The sequence below is a fragment of the Sus scrofa genome, chromosome 13, assembly GCF_054392235.1.
Source record: "Sus scrofa isolate SSC_HxYL_T2T_F1_AM1 chromosome 13, Sscrofa_HxYL_maternal_Yorkshire_Landrace_v2.0, whole genome shotgun sequence".
NCBI lineage: Eukaryota > Metazoa > Chordata > Mammalia > Artiodactyla > Suidae > Sus > Sus scrofa.
Genome location: NC_139395.1, coordinates 136906468 through 136930752, shown reverse-complemented (window position 1 = coordinate 136930752; position 24285 = coordinate 136906468). Strand labels below are relative to the sequence as shown.

The 24285-nt window shown below is 53.5% G+C and overlaps 2 protein-coding genes across 20 annotated transcripts; one reads left to right on the top strand and one right to left on the bottom strand.

The window, feature by feature from the left end:
• Positions 1-1444: 1444 nt before the first annotated feature.
• On the bottom strand, positions 1445-22947 carry ECE2 (endothelin converting enzyme 2). Of its 19 annotated transcripts, none has more exons than XM_084990544.1 (19): positions 22367-22418; positions 15288-15374; positions 14805-14940; positions 14382-14597; positions 13816-13940; positions 13553-13699; positions 13339-13404; positions 8940-9128; positions 8096-8238; positions 7696-7810; positions 6242-6352; positions 5184-5282; positions 5009-5086; positions 4112-4215; positions 3826-3936; positions 3633-3700; positions 3261-3451; positions 3058-3153; positions 1445-2411 (listed from the first exon to the last, which is right to left on the bottom strand). In XM_084990544.1, exons 2-19 carry the CDS (start codon positions 15372-15374, stop codon positions 2235-2237), a joined length of 2259 nt encoding a protein of 752 aa, XP_084846670.1. In that variant the 5' UTR covers positions 22367-22418; the 3' UTR covers positions 1445-2234. The 19 variants fall into 19 exon arrangements, with proteins under 19 accessions (XP_084846670.1, XP_084846667.1, XP_084846676.1 ...); XM_084990541.1 differs by lacking the exon at positions 22367-22418 and adding an exon at positions 16180-16306 and having other exon boundaries at positions 15150-15374; XM_084990550.1 differs by lacking the exon at positions 22367-22418 and adding an exon at positions 16180-16306 and having other exon boundaries at positions 13803-13940.
• CAMK2N2 (calcium/calmodulin dependent protein kinase II inhibitor 2) lies at positions 22564-24268 on the top strand. The gene is made up of 3 exons (XM_084990556.1): positions 22564-22947; positions 23835-23907; positions 24137-24268. The coding sequence occupies exons 1-2, from the start codon at positions 22779-22781 to the stop codon at positions 23903-23905; spliced, it is 240 nt and encodes a 79-aa protein (XP_084846682.1). The 5' UTR covers positions 22564-22778; the 3' UTR covers positions 23906-23907; positions 24137-24268.
• The last annotated feature ends 17 nt before the right edge of the window (positions 24269-24285 follow it).

Genomic DNA, 24285 nt, shown 5'->3' with positions numbered 1-24285 from the left:
ACCCCTACTTATACCTTGGGGAACACTGTGTTTTAAAGGGAATCGGGACTGGACTCTTTCCATTGTTTTGCTCTGGTTCTCATTTTACAGATAAAGAAACAGGCTCATCAAGGTTAGGGAATAGGCTCAAAATCACACAGCTATCAGAGCTTCAATTTCATTCCAGGTCCCTGACTGCAGCGAAGTGATTAGGTTTAGAGCTGTACACTGGAAACTGGAGCACTTATAAAATATGCTTCTGTGGGGATTAGACGAGCCCATGAAGGCAGAAGTGCCAACAAAAGAAGAGTCACCTGAGGGAGAAAACCACCTTATTCATTTTTGTATTACCAGTGCCTGGCATATTATCAATACACTTAAAGAAAAATAAATCGGAGTTCCCTGGTGGCTCAGTGGGTTAAAGATCCAACCAGCATTGTCACTGCTGTAGCTCTGGTTACTGCTGTGGTGTGGGTTCGATCCTTGACCTGGGAATTTCTTCATGCATGGGCACATCCAAAAAAAATTTTTTTTTAAATCTATGAGTATATAAATGAATAAATCAAGAAATGGGCCACCTAGCAGAGGTACCTGGAACACAAGAGTTTTCAATAAACACTCCTTTTCCCTCCCTTCTGGAGGGTAGCAGCTGCACCTGCAGTCTCTGTGCCTGGCACTTGGTAGACCTTAGTGAGTGTGCGTAGGTGGGATGAGTGGCTCTCAGACGTGCTAAGACCTTGACGACATGGAGAACTGCATGTCTTCTCAGCCACAAGCAGGGGCTGGTACTCTGAGCTCCAGGGAGTGAGGTGCTACCTTAGCCAGGGCTGCCCTCCACTGCAAGGTAAGGGCCACCCATCTTCCAAGCTGACCATGGCCAGATAGTTACCCAGATTCAGTGTCAGTCCCAGTGGCATGCACCAGTGGAAGGCTGTGAGCAAGCCTCCCAGCTGTAGAACAGCTAGCGATGGGGACCTGGCCACTGTCAGTGGAGGAGGTACTCCACCCAGCCAGACTCAATGTCATATCATCCCTCCATCCTGCCTCTCTTTCTCTATCTTCTTAGTGCTTCAAATTTCAGTTCCCTTTGTCTGGTGAGTGAGTAAATGATTATCTAGAAGAGAACCTTGGAGTTCCCATTGTGGTGTAGCAGAAACAAATCTGACTAGGAACCATGAGGTTGCAGGTTCAATCCCTGGCCTCACTCAGTGGGTTAAGAATCTGGCATTGCCATGAGCTGTGGTGTAGGTCACAGATGCAGCTCGGATCTGTCTTTGTTGTGGCTGTGGCATAGGCCCGCAGCTGCAGCTCAGATTTGACCCCTAGCCTGGGAACCTCCATATGCCGCGGGTGCGGCCCTAAAAAGTAAAACAAACAAACGAAAAAAGTACCTGGCATACAGTAGGTACTCAATACATACAGGTGGAATGAGTAAATGAAAACAGGACTGAAGGAAGAGACAGGCTGACTGATGTGTGTCTATTTATTGGCACAGGGTCCTACAGGGCCAAGACCACGCCCTCCCCACCCTTTTCCCTGTAAAAATAAACTCTGTCCTTCCCCTCTCCCTGCTCTCCTGCTTGGTCCAGGGATAATCATCACCCTCTAAGACTTATACCCCGAGACATAGGAACTAGCCCTCCAAATGCATACACACTTCCTGTCTGAGCCCAGGGAACCCAGGAGAGGGTAGGAAGGTTTGTAAAGGTCCTTGGGCTTCCACTAAGAGCTGAGCACAGCTGGTCTGTCAGGGAGGGCTGGAAGCAGTGGTAGGAGCAGCAGCAGGAGGAACAGGGTGTGGGGGCTGCCCCCGAGGGTGTGGTTGAAACGAGCTCCTGAAGGAGCCTCTGGGAGAAGTGTGGGAGGCACACCAGCCGGGCCCTCATGGTCAGAGTGTGACAGGTACAGCAGGCCCCATGGCTACCAAGCCCAGGGAGCTTGGGACCAGAAGAGGCGGACTCCTTCCTGTGGGAGCTGGTATCTCCCCTCCCCCGCCCAGGCCTCCTCCAGGCAGGGTGACACAGAAGAATGTCACAGTGAATGGTGGGGGCTCTGCTGGAGGCAGGGACACCCCCAAAGCAGAGGCACAATGTGGTGGTCGAGGAGGGATTAGGACTGATGTCATCTGTGGTGTAGAAGGGCTGGGCCCAGCACAGCTGGCATTTGCCTTCTCCAAACCCAGAGCAGAAGACAGAAGGCTGGGCGAGCTGCCCCAGGCCCTGGCAACAGCCAGCCATTTCTCCCCTGACCTGGGTCTACCACACCTCACACAGCTGCCCTGAGTTCATGGGGGAGCCGACGGGGCAGCCGAAGTGCCGCAGGAAGTCACGGGAGTTGGAGAGAGTGCCCAGCACGCGGAAGCGGGCAGGGCTGTGGGGATCTGTCACCAGCCCCTCGTGAGAGCTCTCAGGTGTGCGGACCGAGCACCACACCTACAGGCCAGGACAGACACAGGGACATATGGTGCGGGCATGGCCACCAACCCAGCTACAGCAGAGCCATCCCAGAGACACACAGCACCCGCCTGGCCCCTTGGCTCAGGAGGCCACAGGAGGGAACTTAGCATCTCAGCCCCAACCCCCTGCTATCCGCACCTAGGGAAGAGAACGTGCCCTTTCTCTCAGATTCCTTGAAGGCCTTTCAAAGCTGTCCTGGGCCCTGCATTGCCCAGGATGGATGTGTCGGAGGGGAAGAAGCTGCCTGCTGTAGTGCAAGGTACCTGAGGGAGGCCCTGCTGAGTCTGCCACTTACTTTATTTCTCAGTAGCCCTGGACAAGCCACTTTGTTCCAGAGCTTCCTCCTCCACAGCCACCTTGCAGGAGCATCGTGAGGATCAATCCCCCTCCCTACCCTCAGGCAGGGCTGCCCTGCCCTTCAAGGTCTGCAAAAGCATTCTCCCTCCTCAGGCCTCCTCTCATGCTTTTGTGGACACCCCTGAGGGGCTGACCACAAGGCCTTCCCAGACCACTTTCCACACTCCAGCTTCAGCCCCATTTCTTGCATGGCCCAGATCGCTAATGATACGCCCGGGAGGGAGCAGAAGAAGGGCAGACCCCTGGCCTCCCAGGAGGGCAATACCTGGGCAAATCCCACAAAGAAGAGCTGGTGGTTGGTGAGCCCCACGGCTGGCAGCTGCTGCTCCTCCCCATGCTTTTTCAGCCACGCTTTGTAAGCCTGGGGTTAGGGACAGGAGTGGCAAGACCTTTGGTCCCTGCCTGCCACCTCCACCCAGTGACCTGCCCCCAGGGCAGGCAAGCCTCAGCCACTGGAGGGGCACTCACATTGTAGGCAGCTTTAAGTCCCCCGTTGTCAGCAATGTTCTCCCCCAGCGTCTGGCGGCCGTTGAGCTTCTCCCCGTTGACCTGGTACTGGCTGTACTGCTCTTCCATGCAGGCCGTGTGATTCCGGAAGGCTGCCAGTGACTCATTCTGCCACCATGGCCGCAAGTTCCCTTCCTTGTCATACTCGCGCCCTGAGGAGAACTAACCTTTGCACCCCACCGAGACCAGAACTCAACCTTTGGGGGCACTTGTGCCCCCATGAGCCCTAGTCCACAGACCCCAAGAACCCTGGGGTCTGCTCCCAACATCCCAAGGCTTTGCAGGAGCTACTGGGAATTCTAGGCTGGAGAAGACAATGGCATGGACCTCTACCTTGGTCATCAAAGGCATGTGTCAACTCATGGCCCATCACCACGCCGATGCCACCAAAGTTCAGGGCCCTGGTAGGTGAGGAAGGCTGAGTGAGGACACGGTGGGGGGACTTCTAGATCCCATTTCCAGCCCTGCTCCCAGCTCACCCACAGGCCCAGGCCCCAGTACCCAGCCCCTCCTGCCTCAGACATACTTGGGGTGGTTGCGGGCGTAGAAGGGGGCCTGCAGGATGCCAGCAGGGAAGACGATTTCATTCTTGGTTGGAAGGTAGTAGGCATTGACTGTCTGGGGGGTCATGCTCCACCTGGGGGAGGGAAAGGCTGAGGTGGAGCCTGACGCTCCTGATTCCCAGCAGCCCTGACCTACATCCTACAAGAACCTGGGGCCTCATCTGGGATCAGTCTTGCCCTCCCCTTCCCCCACTGGAAACCTCCCCCACCTCTCCTGCTGCCCCAAGCATCTTCGGGTCCCATTCTTACTGGTCCCGGCTGGGAGGCTTGCGAAGCTGGTCAGCCATCACCTTAGCAGAGAAGTTGTACAAATTCAACATGTTCTGGAAGAAGGAATCTTCGGAGACTTCATACTATGGGAATGGTGGGAAGTAGAAAACAAGTGAAAGAACACGTTAATAGTCCCAGTTTGGCTACTAATTAGCAACTTTCTGAGCCTTAGTTTCTTCAGCTGTAAAATGGGAGTGAAATATCTAATAAATAATAATTGCCAAAATTATGTTACAGCTGCTTTTTATTTATTTATTCATTTTATTATTATCATTTTTAGGGTCGTACCCATGGCAATATGGAGGTTCCCAGGCTAGGGGGTCTAATCAGAGCTGTAGCTGCTGGCCTGCATCAGAGCCACAACAATACCAGGTCCAAGCCATGTCTGCGACCTACACCACAGCTCATGGCAACGCCGGATCCTTAACCCACTGAGCGAGGCCAGGGATCGAACCCCCAACCCTCTTTCCTAGTCGGATTTGTTTCCTCTGTGCCACGATGGAAACTCCATGTAGCTGCTTTTTAAAAAATATATTACCTCCTTTTATTCTCACAACAAACATTAAGTAGGTGCTAACAGGACCCTATTTTACAGATGAAGAGGCTGAAGCCCAGAGAGGTTATATAACTTGGCAAAAGTTACAGTTGGGTAGAAACAGAATTTGAATCAGGTTTGACTGCAAATCCCTGTTTTTGAACACTGAATTCTCCTGCTGTGGGGCTTGCAGCCTGGCACAGAGCCAGCACCTGAGTGATGCCAGATGCATGCACTTGCCTCTGAAAGGAGCTCCTCCTTCCTTCCCACTACCAAGGGCTGTGCCCCCAACCCACCCATCCCCGAGGCTGAAGTTCGGTACTGATGAGCAAGGTACTCACCCCATCATAAACATCATCCAGCTCTTTGGGTTCCAGGATGAAGTCGGGGAAACCAATCATATCATAGATGGCGTCTGCCTAGAGAGACCGGGTTAAGGGCTTCCCTCCCCAGGCCCCCCAATTGTATTCTCCATCATCACCTCTAGATGGCGCCCCAACCCTGACCACTGCTCACTTTCTCCTTGGCTGCCTGGCGGGTCTTCTCATCCATCCAAACCAACTGCCCCAAGGCCTCCTCAAAGGCAGTCCGGATTGTGCTGATCATCCCCTCTGCCTGGGAAGAAAGGGGCACAAGTCGGCCTCCCACTTGCATTAATGCATCCCTTCTCCCCATCCACCCTAGTTGCCCATCCCTGTCCTTCGTGGGGAGCATGTGGGAGTACCCAGACTCCTGAAAGAAGGCTGAGCATCTGGGGAGGACGAAAAGGAAAGATGATTTGTGAAGGTACTGGGACTGGGGTGGCTTTTTTCTAATTAATCAAAAAACTGACAGTAATTTAACTGAATTAACATAATTTAATATAGTACATTGATTTTTTTTTTCTGCTTATGAAAGGAAAGCATTAATAGCAGAAAATTTGGAAAATTGAGGAGAGTTGTAGAAGAAAACAGACCACTTAAAATCCTCTTCAGGAGTTCCCCTGGTGACACAGTGTGCTAAGGATCTGGTGTTGTCTCTGCTCCACATGGCCAAAAAAAATCCTATCCCTCAGAGATAACTTTTTAGGGCCACACCCATGGCATAAGGAAGTTCCCAGGCTCAGGGTTGAATCAGAGCTATAGCTGCTGGCCTACACCATAGCCACAGCAAGGCAGGAGCTAAGCTGTGTCTTTGACCTACACCAGAGCTCACAGGCATGCCAGATCCTTTAACCCAGGGATCGAACCCGCATCCTCATGGATATTTGCTGGGTTCACTAGCGCTGAGCACAATGGGACCTCCTATGATCAAAAAAATTTTTTTGGTCTTTTTTAAATTTTTTATTTTTTTAGGGCTGCACTCTTGGCATATGGAGGTTCCCAAGCTAGAAGCAAATCTGAGCTATAGCTGCCAGCCTACACCACAGCCACAGCGATGTGGGATCCTTAACCCACTGAGCAAGGCCAGGGATCGAACTCTCGTCCTCATGATTACTAGTTAGGTTTGTTAACCACTGGGCCATGACAAGAACTCCTGAATGATGAATTTTAACTAAAATGAGAGGTAGTGTTAGAAGGACCTTGAAGACTTACAATTTCCTTGCTCTGCCGGTCGAACGTGGCCTTCACAAATAGGGAGCCCAGAGCGAAGCCAAGGGCGTCATCCGTATTGGAGATGCAGGTCTGCCACCTTGGTGTGCAGGACTGGAAGGGGTAAAGAGCCAGGCCTCCCAGAGATGGCTCTGCCCTCCAGGCCAAGGGCCATCCCCCCTCAGCTCTGCACAGAGGAGGCCTGGGTTTGGGGTGCCACTCTCCCTAGGACTCCAGGGAAAATGAAGGGCAACATGGCAAAGAGTGCTGACCCCAGCAGCCAAACCTCAGGAGGAACATGTGTGCTGCCCCTCTATTCTCAGCATGCTCCTCCTCTGATGTTTTTCTGAGGCCCACTGGGGTCCAGATGTGTCTTTTCTCAGTTCCACATCTCAGACTTACATCCAGTCAGTCCCTTGTGCCAGAAACCTGGGAATCACCAGCTTCTTCCTTCTCCCTACCCTCACATTCAGTCTATCACAGGATTCTACTAACTTTGCTTCTTCATCATCTCCTCCGCCCACCCCATTGCCACCTCCCTGCCCTATAACACTATCATCTCTTGCCTGGAGACTGCAGGGGCCTCCTAACTAGACACTCAGACTCCATTCTCATCCCCCACCCCCCGGTCACTCCCCTGCATCCATCTTCCATTTAGATACAGAAAGATGATCTAATACACAGATCTAACCAGGTTACTTCTCTGCTTAACATCATCCCAGGTTCTCCATCCCTGAAGGAATTTTTAGGTGTGGCATTCAGGTCCCTCTATGGATTGCCCCAGGCCCACCTCATCATCCTCTTGGGTGCCCTGTCCTCAGACTCCTGCCAGAACACTTGCAAAACCACCATGCTGGCCACTGGGAATCTGCACACCCTGTTCCTTTGCTCTGGAATGCCCTTCTCCCTGGCTTTCTTGATGAACTCATTCTTCAAAGGTCACCTCTTCGGAGAAGTCTTTCCTAGTGCTCCCCATACCCCAGGTAAAATGTGCTGTCCCCACCTCTGTCCTACAGCACAAAGAAAGTCTTTCACTCAGTGTGAGCACTTATTACTCCTAAATATAATGTTTGTTTACATGTCCCCTTCCCCCACTTAACAAGACATCTTGAAACTAAGAACTGCACTTCCGGATTTTCTTCTTCACTCTCATTATCAAAGCTGCCAGCCCACACATATCATGCACTGGGTAGGTGGCTTCACTTCAGTCCCCAAAACAACCCCACAAGAAATTCCTGTTTTACATGCCAGCACATGGAGAGTCAGAGAGGCCAGAGGATATGCTCAAGGTCCCAAAGGTCAAGAAATGGAGGAGATGAGACTAGAACCCAAGTCAGCTTTATTCCTTATCCTGTGCCTCTATACTACACCCCAAGGAAAATGGAGCCTGACACACAGTGGGTGTGAAACTTCGGCCTGACTGGATTGGAAGGTGGGAGCAGAATCAGAAAGCCCACCTTCTTGGTGCCATAGAGGGTCTCTAGCAGCTTCTCTTGTGCAGATTCAAAGCGGTGGTCCAGGCTTGAAGTTGTCTTCTGTACTAGGTTCCAGATCAGGTAATTGTTCAGGACACTGGCATGCAGGTGGCCAGAATACAAGGAAAAGGCAAGTGAGGAACCATTTCCATCCCAAACCAGCTCCACCAATGTAGACAGCAGGGGAGTGCTGAGAGGCATGTGTGGGAGCTGTCCCAGAGTGCCTTTCGCTCACCCTAGGACCACACACCTGTCTGCAGAAGTCAGGTTGGAGCAAGGTGTAGAAACAGAGACAACAAGTGAGCCCCCTGAAGCCCCAGCCTGGGGGAATAGCCTGCACAGAGCCCTGAGCCCCACCTCCGACACCTTGGGCTCCCCCTACCTTGACTCTGTGCGGTTGATGAGCTCTGACACCTGCTGAAGATAATCCGTCCCATACACCACCACGGGCTCCGAATCACCCAGCTCCAGGGGTGACAGCAAGAAGGACAGGAACTCCAGCCAGTCTATGGAGGGCGCCAGGGCCTGCGAACAAAAAAAAATCTCAAGCCTCCCTGCTTGCTTGGCTTCCAACAGACCCCTCCCCCATTGATAAGCTGGAGCTGGGAGCCCTTTCCATTGCCATGGCAACAGCCACTAGCTGGCTGGTAGCCCCTTCCTACAATAAACCCGTTTTCAGGCCTAAATGCTCCTTAATCTGGGAACCCAATCACTTATTACACAAGGAAAACCACCATGTGTGGTAGCTAGGGTGCAGATATTCACATATTTCCCAAACAGTTGATAAATTCCCCAGACACCACCCAGGGTCCCTACATACCTGGCCTCTCCTTCAGAACCCCCCTTACCCAACTTCTCCATAATCCAACGACTAAGAGGTTGATGCCTGGCACAGTAAGGGCCCTCCAGGAGATGCTTCCATTTCTCTTCTGATTGTTTTGCAGACAGCTGGTATAAGTTGTCATAGGTTTTTAACATAATCCCTCTATGCATCCCTAGGCCACATGAAAGGGACCAAGGGATGGCCCCATGGAAGGTGCTCTAAAATGGACACTGCTTTTCCTTCCAGGATAGCAACTGTGAAGCTAAGAAGCTCAGAAAAAGCAAGGAAATGAGGAGAGGACTGGCCGCCTCAGGTAGAGGGCATGAAGGGAAGCTGGGTGGCCTGTGCCAGCTGGGGGTGGGGGTCGGCCCCTCCCAGCTGTCTCTAGTCCCGCCTGCCCCACCTGCAGCTCCGCGATGCTCATCTTGTGATAGATCTTCTCCTCGTCCCGCCGCTGGTCCTGGGGCACTGTGATGTTGGCCAGCTGTATCTCCAGCTCCAGAACCTGCTGCATCTGTTCCCGTGTGGAGGCTGGCTGTCCGCCCAGCAGCATCCCCAGCTCCTCCATGTAGTCAAGGTAGGCGGTAAGCACCTGTCACGACCCCGAGTCATCCTCAGCGCCCAGCAACAAGTCCTGCCCAAGGTTGAGAGGACTGTTCTGGTCGCTACCTCTGCTCACCATCTCTTCTGCGGACCCTCCTCATAGAAGCCTCATTTCTGTCATACTGCTTATCACCATCTGCTAGGATCTTGTTTTTTTATTTGTGTATTTGTTCATCATCTGTTTCCCTAAGGAGAAGGTACGTTCTGGAGAGCACAAGTTACAGTGGCTTATTCACCACTGTGTCCCAAGCCTAGCACAGAATAGGAGACCTGGAGTTCCTGTTGTGGCTCAGTGGTTAACGAATCCAACTAGGAACCATGAGGTTGCGGGTTCAATCCCTGCTCTTGCTCAGTGGGTTAAGGATGCAGCGTTGCCGTGGCTGTGGTATAGGTTGTAGACATGGCTTGGATCCCGCGTTGCTGTGGCTCTGGTGTAGGCTGGTGGCTATAGCTCCGATTCGACCCCTAGCCTGGGAACCTCCATGTGCCATGGTAGCGGCCCAAGAAATGGTAAAAAAAAAAAAAAAAAAAAAAAGAATAGGAGCCCTGTAAATGTTCATTCAGTGGATGGAACTGCTTTCTATACCACTCTGTCTTCTCCTTTCCGAAATCCCTACTGCTTTTCCCAGCCCATCAGTGACCATGTGCCTTCACAGAATAGCTGAGTGGACCCCATGGGGAGTTTGGTCCACAGTGGCTTCGATTTCCTTCTCTCTCTCATCCAGCCAGGCCTCAAACTTGCTGCCCTGCCCCCACCTCCCAAAGGGGGAGAAAAAACGCAGAAAAGAAATATTTGGTAACCACATGTATACACATGTATCAAATTCTCTGCTGGGGCTTTACATAAAATGTGCTTTCCCCTCCTCACCACAACTCCATAAAGCAGATGTCAGTTCCATTTTACAGATGAGGAGACAAGCTTGGCAACCTTACAGGACTTGACTCATACCACAGAGTCAAGCAGATGGCAGAGCCAAAATGCGGCCCAGGCCTGCTAACTCCAGAGCCACGGCCCCAGCACTACCTGGGCCCAGAACAAACTCATGCACTTGAGCTGCATGGGGGCAGGAGCTGTTTGTTCGGTCCTCCATCGTGGTCTCAGACTCTGGCACAGCACTTGGCACATATCAGGACCTCAATAAATATCTATTGACCGATGGAAGAAAACCTGTGAACAGACCCTCAGTTCTGCTTGGTACCAGCTTCCTGTGGTTCTCCTTCCGGGGACCACTCTCACTTTCACCCTGAAACCCAACTCTGGGCTCCTTCCATTCTACTGAGAAGTTTTAGATTCCTTAATATCCACTCTCTGCACTTCAAATTTTCTCCTTTTTTCCACCTCCCCTCTTCCTTGCTTCTGATGTCACAGGAAGGAGGTATGAGTACCAGTTCAAGTCATCCCAGCTTTTAAGGGGGTGGCTGGTTCAACCAGGGACCTTGCCCCACTCCCAACTCACTTATGCCTTTTTCCCTATCTCCTTACCGTCAGCTTAAGACTTACTTTTGAGACTTTCCTGAACCCTGCTTTACTCCTCAGGCTTTTACCCCACCTGAACCTTTTGCACTGCAGCTTCCCCTAGATGCCGACACAGGAGACTTCCTGCCCAAGACAACCAGCGACACATGAGAGCCGAACTGAGGTTTCTCCTGCCCTTTCCAAAGGACAGAGCATTGGTTCTCTCCTGAATTCTCAAAATTTTCTCCACCCCTCCTGACTCAGGGGATCTTAAAACCCCACATTCTGCTCACTCCACTCCCCACTTTTGAGTTTCTACATGTTCAGAAGGACCTGGCCCACTCTCCCTTCCCACTCCCCTCTCTCATCCATCAGTAAGTCACACCCTGTCCCACCTCAAAGCCTTTGCAGAAGCTGTTCCCTTTGCCCAGGACCCTCTCCCTTCCCCGCAGCCTACCCGCACCCTAGAGCCAGGCTGGCTTCCTGTGGCCACACTCTTGGAAGGCCACGCTTCTCCTCCATGACAGTCCCAGCAACTGTACACAGGATAGCTGTGCACTGGGCCATTTCATGCCTTCTCCCCACTGAGTGGCAGTGTCTTGTCACCACATCCTAGAGGATGGCTGAGGGATGCTCTCTAAGTGTCCAGAGGCGAAAGGGAGAAGGACAAACCCCCCTTCTGGTGTGGTTATTCTGCTTCATAGAAGTCTCTCTTCTTCCCTCTGCTTTTGAAACACAAAGATCTCCCTCTCTCTCTTTTCTTTTCTTTTTTTTTTTTTTTTTTGTCTTTGTTGCTATTTCTTGGGCCGCTCCCGTGGCATATGGAGGTTCCCAGGCTAGGGGTCGAATCGGAGCTGCAGCCACCGGCCTACGCCAGAGCCACAGCAACGCGGGATCTGAGCCGCGTCTGCAACCTACACCACTGAGCAAGGGCAGGGACCGAACCCGCAACCTCATGGTTCCTAGTCGGATTCATTAACCACTGTGCCACGACGGGAACTCCCCTCTCTCTCTTTTCTAGTCTTGCCCTTTCTCTCACTTCTCCTAAGCCTCAATCTAGGCTTTTAAGGGGATGCCCCTCGAGACTTCAGCTCCCTCCAGGCCCGGGCTCTCTCCAAGACTCCTCCCAGCTTTCACAACTGCCCGCTGACCTCTCCACAGATGTGGCGCCCGGGTCCCTCACACTCGCATGTCTGAAATGAGCGGCTCCCACTCCCTGAGTGTCTGTCACGTGTAGAAGCATGAACTTGGATCCTCCCCCTGCCCCCAAGCACTGTAGCAGGTAGACGCTATGATCTCCACTTTGCAGATGAAGAAACAGCCTCAGAGAGCTTAATCACCTTGCAGTAAGCCACAGAGCTGGGACTAAAATCAAGGTCTGACTCTAAAGTCTGCCTTTGTCGGGAGTTCCCATGGTGGCTCAGCGGAAATGAATCTGACTAGCATCCATGAGGACACAGGTTCGATCCCTGGCCTTGCTCAGTGCGTTAAGCATCCAGTATTGCCGTGAGCTGTTGTGTAGGTCACAGACGCAACTCGGATCCGGCGTGGCTATGGCTGTGGCTGTGGCCAGTACACAGCTCCAATTCAACCCCTGGCCTGGGAGCCTCCATATGCCGTGGGTGCAGCCCTAAAAAGACAAAAAAATAAAATAAAAATAAAGTCTGCCTTTGTCCTGTGATATCACATTGCCTCTTCTTCCCCAATGTTCTCTAGGCTGGTTCTCCCCACAGGCACCCTGGATTCCCTGAGGCCCCCTCCATTGCACCATCATTCAGGGGCACCACCTCAACTCTCTTTACTTCTACCTCCCTCTGCTCCTCTCTTTGAATATCCAGTTGTTGACAGTTCCTGATTCGGACTTGATTATGTCTCTTGCATCCTCCTCCTCCTGACCTCCCCCCCGCCCCCGCCACTTTCCCCATTTGGGTCCTTACAGACTCAGAGACTAGAGTACCACAGACCCTCTTAACTGACCTCCAGGCTCCCTCTGTTGCATCTTTTTTTCACGCACAGCCAAATGGGCTTCCCAAAGCACTGCTCACTGGGGCACTCCCTCCCTGCTCTGCAATGCAATGGCTCTCTGAGACCTACACAATACATGCAGTGCGGCATTGCGGGTCCCCTCCATTACTAGTCCCTACCCACCTTTCCACCCTCTCATCTGCTTTGAGCTCTACATTTTGCCAAACTGGACCCCTTCCTATGGTCCAAACATTCCTCAGCTTTTCCTTCTTCAACATTCTTGTTTAAACTGAGCATGCCCTCACCCAGTCCTAGATATTCTACAGGGCCTGGCTCAAATTTTCCTACCTCCTTAGGAAAACTTCTCTGGTGGCCTGGGTCTCTCCTAAGTCCTAGAGGCCCTCTTCTGAAGCTTGTTCTCAGTTATGTAGGTCCATGAACCCATCTACACTGAAGGCTTCCTAAGACAGTGGCTCTGAAAGATATATCTCACAGTAGGTCCCTATAAAATGTTTTCTTAGAAGAATAAGAGAGAACAAGGAAGGAAAGAAGAGAAGAGGAAGGGAGGAAGGAAAGGGAAGGGAAGGGAAGAATTCAGGGAGGGGAGAATGAAGAGAGAAAGAAAAAGGAAGGATAGTCAGAAGGCAGGGTAGTTGGCTCACTAGGTGAAGGGACAGGCTCACCTTCCCCTCTCTGACCCTAGGCAAAGAGGAAAGTAATCAGGGACCAGCCCAGCTCAACAGGGAGGTTGGGTGGATATTCTGAGGATGCTCCTTACTTTCTCATTGGCAGTCCTGTTTAGGTAGTAATCTCGAGAGGGTAGAAAGAGCCCAGACTGGTCCACCTGCAATAGCAAGGTAAGGAGTGAGCCCTTCCCCCAAAACTTGGACTCGTGCAGGAAGGACTACCCCATCCAGCCCATCCCAGGGGAGGGGAGTCTGGTCTCAGCAAACAGTCCATAAGTCCCTCTACACCCTTCCCCAGACTGGTACCTGGATAACATTGCTGTTGGAACTCTTAGAGTCAGCACTGATGTAGACAGTGAAGAAGGGGGTGGCCCTGTAGGTTCCTGCTACTGCCTTCAGCACCTCCATGAAGTTGTCCTGGTCCCAGGGCCCCGTAATGTTCCAACCGCTGATCTGAGTAGAGACGACAGTGGCATCTCTGGCACAAGGGCCTCCAGTGCCTTCTGGGACCCCATCCTCTCCCAGGGTCTGACCCTCTCCCCTGCTCACAGCCCACCTGGGGACCCTACTTTGTCAATGAGGTCACGCAGCGGCTGGGCTCCCAGCTCCTCAATGCGCTCCACCTGTAGGCAGGAGAGGTAGAAGCGCTGTGTCTTCCGCTCAGCTTCACTGCTGGAGTTGAAGGTGGTGTTTTCTGTGGGGTAGAACACAGGTCTGAGCGGCAACTATGCTAACTATTGAGAGGGGGCCAGACCTTTGGACCACCTCCTTGCCTTCTCAAGGGGCGGTCCTAACGTAGATCCAGTCTTCATCTGTGACAGCAAAGCAGAGTTTCCCCTCCCCTGTCCAGGGAGACCCTCAAAGATCTCCAAGCACAACAGACTCCGTGGTGCCTACCACACCTCAGCAGTGCTCCAGAGCCCAGACAGGAGTCCCTTCGCTATCCTCAGAGGTCTGCTCCCTCAACCCATCTACCCTCAGGATGCTCTCTGCATCCCCTACCCCAGGAGTGTCAGCAGTCATCCATTTATTCCTTCATTCATGCATATTTATTGAGCACTTCCTAAGTGCCAAAGGCCTGTGCTGGGCACTAGGCATGTACTTGGCGCCACACCTCCCCAGCAGGCCCACTCACCAAGCAGGTGCTTCAGAATGGCCTGGTTCTGGTCCCAGAGACTGTTGAAGGTGTTCCAGCGAGAACGCCCATCAGGCAGAGGATTTCTCTGAATCCAGCCTCCACAGGAGAACTGGTAAAAGTCCTCACAGGGGCTCACCCCACGGTCTAGGGACTCCAGGATTTTTCCAGCCACTCGAATGCAGGCCTCTGTGAGGCAAGTGCTGTGAGATGGGTCTGTGGCAGGGGACATGGGGTATGGGGGGGTGTCAGTCAGTCTGGGAGAGGCAAAGGCTTTGGGAGGGCCATGGCAACAGGAAGGTTGGGAGGAGAGAGGACAACTGGGGGGAGGCTGGCCTCAACCAGAGAGAATCTTAGCAGCCCCTTCAGCCTCCAGAGCCCCCACTGCCCCTCTCACCTGGTGACAGGGCTGGGCCCACCTACCTCGGTGGTACTGGACTCCCAGGGCCACGAAGCAGCCCAGAAGCAGTGCAGCCAGCAGTAGAGAGACACCAGCCAAGACCAGCTCCAGCTGGGTGTGTGAGCCCAGGAGGTGTCTTGTCCTTTTCCGGAATCCCACCTGGGAAACACAGGAGGACCTAGAGCTAGCAAACTGCAGGTGGGTGATCCAATCATGGAAGTCCTCCCAGAGGGTGAAGGCGCAGGCAGTTTCCAGAGCCATGAAGCAAAAACGCTAATGGGGTTCACTTGGGGCACAGGGGCAATGAGGCAGGCTGAGTTGAGCCCTTAGCCTGTTTTGTGCAACGTCATGGCTTAGAATCGCCTCACCATGGTCCCAGCGCAGAGGCCAGAGATGGAGCGGAGGTGGGGGCAGGTGACCCTCCGGGGCAACCCAGAGCTCCAGGGTGTGCCAGGCATCATGCCAGGGCGGGGGCCTGCTGAGAAAGGGAGGACCCCCTTGCCCACCTCCACGGCGTCCGGGGAGGCCCCGCCCTCTACGGGGGTCTCGAGTGCGTCTTCATCCCGCAGCGTGGCGCGTTTGTACTCCACCATCTGCCAGACAGTCGGGGCGCCAACCCAGGTCAGGCAGAGAGGGCTGCGTGCCCCCGGCCCTGCCCCAGCGCCCCTCGCCTCGCTGCAGTGCGGGCCCCTTCCCTCTGGCCGGCCGGGCTCTCTGGCCTGGGTCCCTCCGACCCTCTGCCCGTCAAGTTCGTCGCCTCTTCTCCGCGAGCCGGAGCCCTTGCCCGACGCCGCCTGCCCCTCTGCCTCCCCCTCACCGGTCTTCTCCCCGGGAGCCCGGGGCCCCCACTCACGTTGCCGCCGCCCAGCTCCTGCAGCGCAAGGCTCATGGTGGAGTCAGGGCCCGCGGCACCTTAGGGCTCCCAACGGCTGGCCCTCGCCCAGGCCGCGGCCTCAGCCCCCGGCCCGGCCCGGCCGCCGCCACCGCCGCCGCCGCCGCCGCCAGCCATCGCAGCTGCACTGGAGCCCCTGGCTCGGCTCCGCCGCCCCCGCCCTCCTGCGCCCCCCCTCCCCCCGCGGCGCCGCGCCTGGGGTGGGGGGACGTGGGGAGGGGGAGGAGCGCTCCTGCCGCGCCCGGCCATCCGCCCGGCGGCGCCCAGACCTCGCTCTGGTGCCCGAGGCCTGCCCCGCAGAGCTGCGCCCAGCCTGCTGCCCCAGCCTTAGCGAGCCGACCTCCAGAAACGCGGGAGACTCCCTTTCCGCTTCAGGGTCGGCACCCCATCCAGCAACACCCTCCCGCAAGCCATCGTAATTTACATTTCTTTGACCCAGGCCCAAACCCTGCTATTTCTTGGCCCAATTCCCTAAATTGCAGGCCCTCCCCATCCCCCTTAAACACCTTTGAGAAATTATGCTCTCTTGGGGAACATCATGCCCCAGCTGTCCGCACAGCCCCTTTTCAGCCAGCATATACAGAGCAGCTCGCAGGAGGTGACTCACATTCAGGGTGCTGGCACGGTATCTACACAGGGAGATTGTAGACCCAAAGTACACAGGCAGGCACTCAGCCCCACACACGGTCCACACACGCGTGCGCACGCGCGCACACACACACACACACTCACAGAATGCACACACTGCTTGCTCACGCACAGTGTATACAGCCCTAGGCACCCAGAGCCAACATATGTACACACATATACAATAAACACGTGACACACACACAGTGCTCGGACAGCATGCACACACAGTTGACACTCTGACTCCACCCTTACATGTTGCTTCAACACTTCACTTTTACTCTCCAAGATAATTGTTGTCATCAGATCATCTCACAAAGGGAGGGTTACAGATGGTGACAAATCGGCAGGGAAAAAAACAGCTATGCACAGATATTTAAAGAAAAGACATGCTAACACTTCTAACTTGAGGAAAGCAAAGCACTTTATTTGGGTGGTTTACAAAAAAAAAAAAAAAAAAAAAAAAAGCCAAGCAATATTTAACTGAAAGGCAGTAGTGTGGCATCTATGCATCTGCCATCTGCCTTCCATATTGTCATTCCTTAATCAGGCCTGGTGGCTTTGCAGTCTGCTTTACTAAAGAGTGCCTAGTGGTTTTTTTTTTCCCCCCATGATTTTTTTTTAAAAGTGCCTCATCCTCCTCCCTCCTCTCTTTTGCAAGAGTATATGGCTTTGACCTGAGAAGACTTGGAGTGTTAACAAATCCATCCCCTATTTCTTGACTCTCTCCTCAGTTCTGAAACATCTTGCTGCAGGTGGTTCTAACATGGAATGCTCTTGTGGCTGAGAAAGGGTAGATGATGAATGGATCAGCCTGAGAAATGCTGGATTGCTTTCTTTTGGCATCTTCCACCCCAAAATTGCATGTTCTCAAAGAGGAGACAGTGTCATGGTTAGGATGAAAGATTCTGGATTCAGACCCAATTTCCTCACTTGTAAAATGGAAATGAGAGCAGTACCTATTTCAAAGGATGGCTGTGAGAATTACATGAAACAATACTTGTAAAATGCTTAGAACAATGTCTGATGCATAATAGGTACTCCAGCTGCTATTATTATTGTTGCTGTTATTATTAAAATCCTACAGGTAGGAGTTCCCGTCGTGGCGCAGTGGTTAACGAATCTGACTAGGAACCATGAGGTTGCGGGTTTGGTCCCTGCCCTTGCTCAGTGGGTTAACAATCCGGCGTTGCCGTGAGCTGTGGTGTAGGTTGCAGACGCGGCTCGGATCCCGCGTTGCTGTGGCTCTGGCGTAGGCCAGTGGCTACAGCTCCGATTAGACCCCTAGCCTGGGAACATATGCCGCGGGAGCGGCCCAAGAAATAGCAACAACAGCAGCAACAACAACAAAAGACAAAAAAAAAAAAAAAAAATCCTACAGGTAGAAGTGAGAATTATGTGGCTGGAGGAAGCCTGTTCTGTTTCCCAGAGGGTAGAGCAGGCACATGGTTTCAAGGATTCCCTGAGCAAAGAACTGTCACATCCAGCTGCACTGTAGTCTGCAGTGGCATGGCCTTGGGGTAACCAGAGAGAACAAGTCTCTGGAGTTGTTCATGTTCACTCTGATGATGTGCCATCGCATCACTCACTTCTTTCCCCTCTCCCCGCAAGCCTGGATAAAGGGAAACATGGCAGCAGGGTCAGTTCTGCCATGTGGGAAATTCCACGTTAGTATAAGCAACGCTACTTTATAAGGACTTCCTGGCCACAGGCTCATCAGAAGTAGTCCTGTTGGAGTTCTCTCGTGGTACAGTGGGTTAAGGATCTGGTGTTATTGAAGTGGCTTGGGTTACTGCTGTGGCACAGATTCAGCCCCTGGCTTGGGAACTTCCATAGGCCGTGGGCACGCTCAAAAAAAGAAAGAAAGAATCCCATCTCATTGCTACTGCAATGCCATGCTGGAAGTAGCAAGCTTGTATAGTACTTTACCATATGCCAGCCACTGTTCCAGGTGCTTTACATCGATGTACTCATTTATCCTTAAGGCACTTATGAAGCCATTTTACAGATGAGGAAAGTGAGGCATAGAGAGGCACACAGCTAGTAAGCAGTAGAGCTGGGATTCAAATCCAGACAATCTGACTCCTTTCTGGAGATCGGTCTGGCAATATGAATCAAAAGGAAAATACACTACCTCCCAACATTAATTGCTAGTCTTCTGCCACATCTTCTAGGGAAGAGAAAGCACATAGTTTTCTTTTCTCTTCCCCCCCTCCCCCGCTGTTTAAGGCTGCACCCATGGCATATGGAGGTTCCCAGGCTAGGGGTCAAATTGGAGCTGCAGCTGCCTGCATAAACCGCAGCCACAACAATGCCAGATCTGAGCCCCGTCTGCGACCTACACCACAGCTCATTGCAAAGCCGAATCCTTAACCCACTGAGTGAGGCCAGGGATAGAATCTGCAACCTCATGGTTCCCAGTCAGATTTATTTCCGCTGCTCCATGACAGGAACTCCGAAGCACTCAATTTTCAAGCAAGACAGATCTGGACTCAAATCTGGGCTCAGTTCTTTATCATTAAGCAATTTGAAAGCTTTGACCTTTCCCTTTTCTTCATCTGTAAAACTGGAATGATCATTCCTATCTCAGAGATTTGCTGGAAGGATGAAATGCAGCATGTAACAAAGAAGCTGGTCCCTACTATTACAGTGTTCCCCAGCTTCACTAGGATTGGCCTAAATGGACATTTCCTTTCCATGCCTCTTTCATGACCCAATTCATTTATTAGGTTCACAACTATTCCTCACTAGAGGTTAACTACACTATGTATAAGAGGCTTGGAGGTTGCTCTATTCCATAATTCTATTTTCTTTCCTTTGTGTTTATAACCTTTGATTCTGTTTTAGTTTCTCATTCTATTATTTTCTCTCTTTTTTCTGCTCTTCTTTTTCTATTAGAGTAATTTTTTATCTCCTTTTATTTTTCTCTAAATTGATTGTGAATTGAGAGGGAAAGGAAAAATGTCTTATATGTTAATCTCCAAGAACACTATAGTCATGAAGATAAAAACAAACAATAATGCCCAGTGTTGACAAAGATAGGGAATGTGGGCACTTTCATACACTACTGGTGGCTTATAAACTGATAGTCTTTTTGGCAATATGAATCAAAAGGTGTGTACGTGTACATATATATATGTATGTCAATTTATGTATGTGTATGTATGAATTTTTTAATGGCCACACCTGCAGCATATAGAAGTTACCAGACCAGAGATTGAATCCAAGTCCCAGCTTCAGCAATGCTAGATCCTTTAACCCACTGTGCTGGGCTGGAGATCAAACCCGCACCTCTGAAGTGACCCAAATGAATTCTCACTTCATGGGCAGGGATGTAGAACTTCAGAATTTTGGAGTTCCTGTTGTGGCACAGCAGAAACGAATCCAACTAGGAACCATGAAGTTATGGGTTCCATCCCTGGTCTTGCTCAGGGGGTTAAGGATCCGGCATTGCCGTCAGCTGTGGTGTAGGTTGCAGACGAGGCTTGGATCTGGCATTGCTGTGGCTGTGGCGTAGGCTGGCAGCTGTAGCTCCGATTGGACCTCTAGCCTGGAAACCTCCATATGCCGTGGGTGTGGCCCTAAATTGAAAAAAAAAATTTTTTTTAAATAGAGGATCACAATCTAAAAAACTTCCTCCAAGGAATTCCCCTCGTGCCTGAGAGGGTTAGGAACCCAACTAGTATCCATGAGTATTCGAATTTGATCCCTGGCCTCGCTCAGTGGGTTAAGAATCTGGTGTTACCACAAGCTGAGGCATAGGTTGAAGATGTGGCTTGGATCCAGTGTTGCTGTGGCTGTGGTGCTGGCCTCAGCTGCAGCTCAGATTCAACCCCTACCTAGCCTGGGAATTTACATATGCCACAGGTGTAGCCCTAAAAATGGAAAAAATTAAAAATTAAAAAAAAAATAAAAAATTTCCTCAAAATTTCACAACATAGTTGAAGCTTATACTGTATCTTTGCAATTTTGCAGTTGTGTCTTTTGCTTTAATCATGGATCCAGCATGCATCTTAAATCTATTTAAGAAGGAGCTAAGCAAATGAACTCCAGGTTAAATTGTTGTCCCTCCAGTCTCCCTCAATCTGGGAGGAGAAAAAAGAACTGTATCAATCACCCACCCAGTGCTCTCATCTTGGCAAGAAGCCTGATGGTCCCTTTAGTACTTTTGGTCAGGGGCAGCTCATTACCTCCTGAAACAACTCACTTCACCTTAGGACATGTTCATCTACAAAGTTGTCTTTAACATAGGCTCTGTCACCTCTAGTCTTCACACTAGAATATGGAGGCTCAGAGAGGTTCCATGAGAAAAGACTAGAAGAATTTTATATATGATTTTATGTGATTTTCTGTATTTTCCTAAAATGTTAAGTACAAATGAAATAATTTTTTGGCTGTGCCCTCGGAAGTTATGGGCCTAAGGATGGAACCTATGTGACAGGCAACACAAGCCACATCAGTGACAACAGCAGATCCTTAACCGGCTGAGCCACAAGGGAACTCAAAAATTAACTAATTTTTTAAACTATAACTGTGGGGCCATCAGTTCAAGGTCACACAGGAAATGGCAGAGCCCGGATTGGAACCCATTGGTAGACAGCCTCCCATGGCGGTGAAATTTTCTGGCCTCTCTCCTAGTGACCCTGAGTTCCACCTTCTCTTGTCTTTCCAGGTCTGGAGGTTCCTCTCACTCCAGCTGGCCCTCCACCTCCAACTTTTGTGCTTATCCCAGAGACTAGGGCACAGCCCAGGAGGGTTTGATAGGGATAGGCCTATTCTGTGATCTTGAGTGAGGGTTGTACAGAGGCATCCTCTGTCACTCCTTATTCTGGCCTTCAGTGCCACTGCATTTGCCTTTGTGTCCCTGGGACTAACACTTGGAGCAGTGTTGTTGAAGGGAGACCCAGCACCAGGAACCTCACTAGCTCTGTGATTTAGAAGGAAGGAGGAAGATTGCTTTGGGGACGATTAAGAACCGGCCACTGAAATCCAGATGATGATTACCCTTATCATTGCTGTCATCACTGGCGTCGAATATGAGACATCCCCTTCCCTCAAGGCCAGAGATTGCGCCAGAGCCCCTGCGCGCTAGCTAGCAGGTGACGAAGCCGCCGACGGCCAGCAGGGGCTGGAGGCTGGGGGCGGAAGACAAGAGTATGTTACGGTCGGTGTGGCAAGAACTTTCACGTGATCCCTTGCACCCAGGGCGGGGGCATCCTCTATCCCTCCTGCTCCGGACACACACTGGCGAGCGCCGCGTCTTCAGGCGCTCCGGGTTTCCCCTAGTCACCTGAAGCCAGGGTGCCCCCCGCGACGCAGTCATTCATTCCTCCTACAACGCAGGCGCTGGTCCGGCCTCGGGGCTTGGGGAAACCGCAGCGCGCGGCGGGCGCTTTGAGCCCGAGTTTCCGCGTCAATCTCGGTCTCTCCTAGGAAGGGTCTGCGTAACTGGCCCGACGCGCTCTCACCAGGGCAGATCTCCACCCCCAGCCCTGTTGCTAGCGCCGAAATTCGGGCTCAAAGCGCCCGACGCGCCCTACAATTCTCCCAGCCTCTGAAGTCCCTATGTGCCACCATGGAACACAGAAACCAAGCATGGAGGCAGATACAGAAGGGCAGAGACACTTAAGAGACAGACGTAGACAAAGACCATGACACAAAGCAATATTGGGCACCGACCGAGACGGAGATACAGACACACAGAGATAGCCTGACATAAAATAGACACGCAGAAACACAGACTCTAGATGAACAGTTTAAGACCCGAAAAGCAACCCCATACAAGCGCGCGCCAACAGCGGGGACACCACCCATTGGCCTGAGCGATTCCCGCGTCCTGCGGGTTCCCACACACTCCTCCCGGTACCCGACCCTTCCCTTGCCGAGCTTCCGGTGTCCCCCACCCCCTTCCCGAATGCTGGCCCTCCTCTAGCTTTGGTGTCCCCGACCCGCCCCTCGGGAACAGGATTCTCTCCCGCCTCCCTCAGTCCCGCCTCTCCCTGCCAGATCCTGCACCCGTTGGCTAGTACTATTCGCCTAGCCACCACTCCCGCCACTGTGCAGTACCCTCTCATTTTCGCTCCTTTGCCTCCGCAGAGAACTGGGCACGCTCCTGTCCGCACCACCCGCCCCCCGCCTCCCTCCCTCCCCTGGCCGGTGTCCGCCCCATCTCCACTGCGCCCCGCCCGCCGCGCTCTGCCGCAGTCGGGCGCTCATCGTCATTCCGCTCTCGCCGCCGCCGCCACCCCCGCCCCCAGCGCACCACCCCCGCCCGGTCCCCGCCGCCGCCACCGCCGCCGCCGCCTGCCCAGCGGCCGGGGAGGCGGAGGTGCGGGGGAGGAGGCCCCGCTTGGCTCCGCAGCCCCGGATGCTGCATGACTTCATCCTTCCGCCGGCTCCCCTGCTGAGCTAGGGCCGGTCCGGCAGCTAGCCCGCCGCCCGTGCCCCGCTGCAGTCCCGCGCCCACCCCGCGCCCGCCATGTCCGAGATCCTGCCCTACAGTGAGGACAAGATGGGCCGCTTCGGTGCCGACCCCGAGGGCTCTGACCTCTCCTTCAGTTGCCGCCTGCAGGACACCAACTCCTTCTTCGCGGGCAACCAAGCCAAGCGACCCCCCAAGCTGGGCCAGATCGGCCGAGCCAAGAGAGGTACGCGGCCAGGGCCCGGATCGCCGCTTGACCCAGAAACCCTCCGCCGGGCGCCCCCCGGCTGCCGTTCCCCGCCAGGCGCCCGCAGCTCTTGCCGCAGACCAGCGCAGCCAGCCGCTCGCCGGCCGGGGTTTAAGGGGAGGGTCCCTGCTGCAGTGTTGTGTCCCGCTCTTCCCCTCTCTTGGGAACGCAGTGCCCCGGATTCGATGCTCGCCACCTCTGGAAGTAGAGCCTTGGCACCCAGGCGAGGGGGAGGGGCCGGCCGGGGCATTCGGGGCTGCCCGAAGTGGGAACATGGGGCGACGGGCTGCTTCTTCAGGATCAAACGCTGAATCGGTGTATGCTACGGAAGAACCTTTGGGTGGGGAGAGATGTCCGATTGGAGAGTGGGCGAGGGGCTGGGAGTTCGATTATCCTGATTGTTTGCATGCGGAATGGGTTCTGTTGGTGCCAGGATCGGAAAAGGGGTTCGAGCCGCAAGAGGGTTAGGTTGGGGAGAGGGTTGGAGTAGATGGAGAGTCTGTTTGAGGAGGAGGTTCTGTTGAAATGAGGGTGGAAGAGAGGGATTCCATGAGCAAAAGCTTTCCGATTAGCTCGGATGGAGAAGAGCTCAGGCGGCGGGAGGGTTTGGACTGGGAAGATGAACAGCGGGACCCTTTGGAAGAGGGGCGTTCCTCCACAAGAAGAGGGGGGGGGGTCTCTGGGAGCTGAGGTCAGCAGTGGGTTGAGTCGGCAGGAGAGTTGGAATGGGGAAGGCACTGTAGCGGAGGGGTCTGCGGGGCGTCGCTGGGCCAGGAGCAGTAGCTGAGCAGGGCGCGAGGACCCGGGGCCCATTCTCGCCGCCGCCCCTCGAGGCCGCGCGGCTGACGCGCTTTCTCCCTGCGCAGTGGTGATCGAGGATGACCGGATAGACGACGTGCTGAAGGGGATGGGGGAGAAGCCGCCGTCCGGAGTGTAGACGCGCCGGCTCAGGCGGCGGGCTCCGGGCCCAGCCCCGCAGCGGCCAGGAGCGCAGGCCGGCGATGCGGCTGCGGGCGCCCCCCGCCCCGGCCCAGGCGCCCGCGGGCGGGGGCTGCAGGGCCGCGCCGTCTCCGGGTCACAGTCGCTGCCGCCGCCGCCAGGCACTCCGGAGCTGTCCGCTTCAGCACCACGGCGGCGGCGGTAGGGGCGGCGCGGACCTGCCCGGAGCCCGCCGCCGCTTTCATGCACTTTAGAACCTCGGGCCGCAGCCCCTCCCCGCACACCGGAACGGACACAAAGACCCGCGGCCCTCAGCCCCCGGTCCGCCCCCTCCCGCACGGCTCCCCTGACCCGTCCCCATCCCAGCAGGTCTGGTCT

Coding starts and splice junctions, on each gene's coding strand:
- ECE2 (XM_084990540.1), bottom strand. CDS start 15,670: ATGAGCCTTGCGCTGCAGGAGCTGGGCGGCGGCAAC. Junction 13,405..13,552: donor CCAACAGCAATGTTATCCAG/GTACCAGTCTGG, acceptor TTGCTATTGCAG/GTGGACCAGTCTGGGCTCTT. Junction 9,129..13,338: donor ACAGGACTGCCAATGAGAAA/GTAAGGAGCATC, acceptor GGGTCGTGACAG/GTGCTTACCGCCTACCTTGA.
- CAMK2N2 (XM_084990556.1), top strand. CDS start 22,779: ATGTCCGAGATCCTGCCCTACAGTGAGGACAAGATGGGCCGCTTCGGT. Junction 22,948..23,834: donor GATCGGCCGAGCCAAGAGAG/GTACGCGGCCAG, acceptor CTCCCTGCGCAG/TGGTGATCGAGGATGACCGG.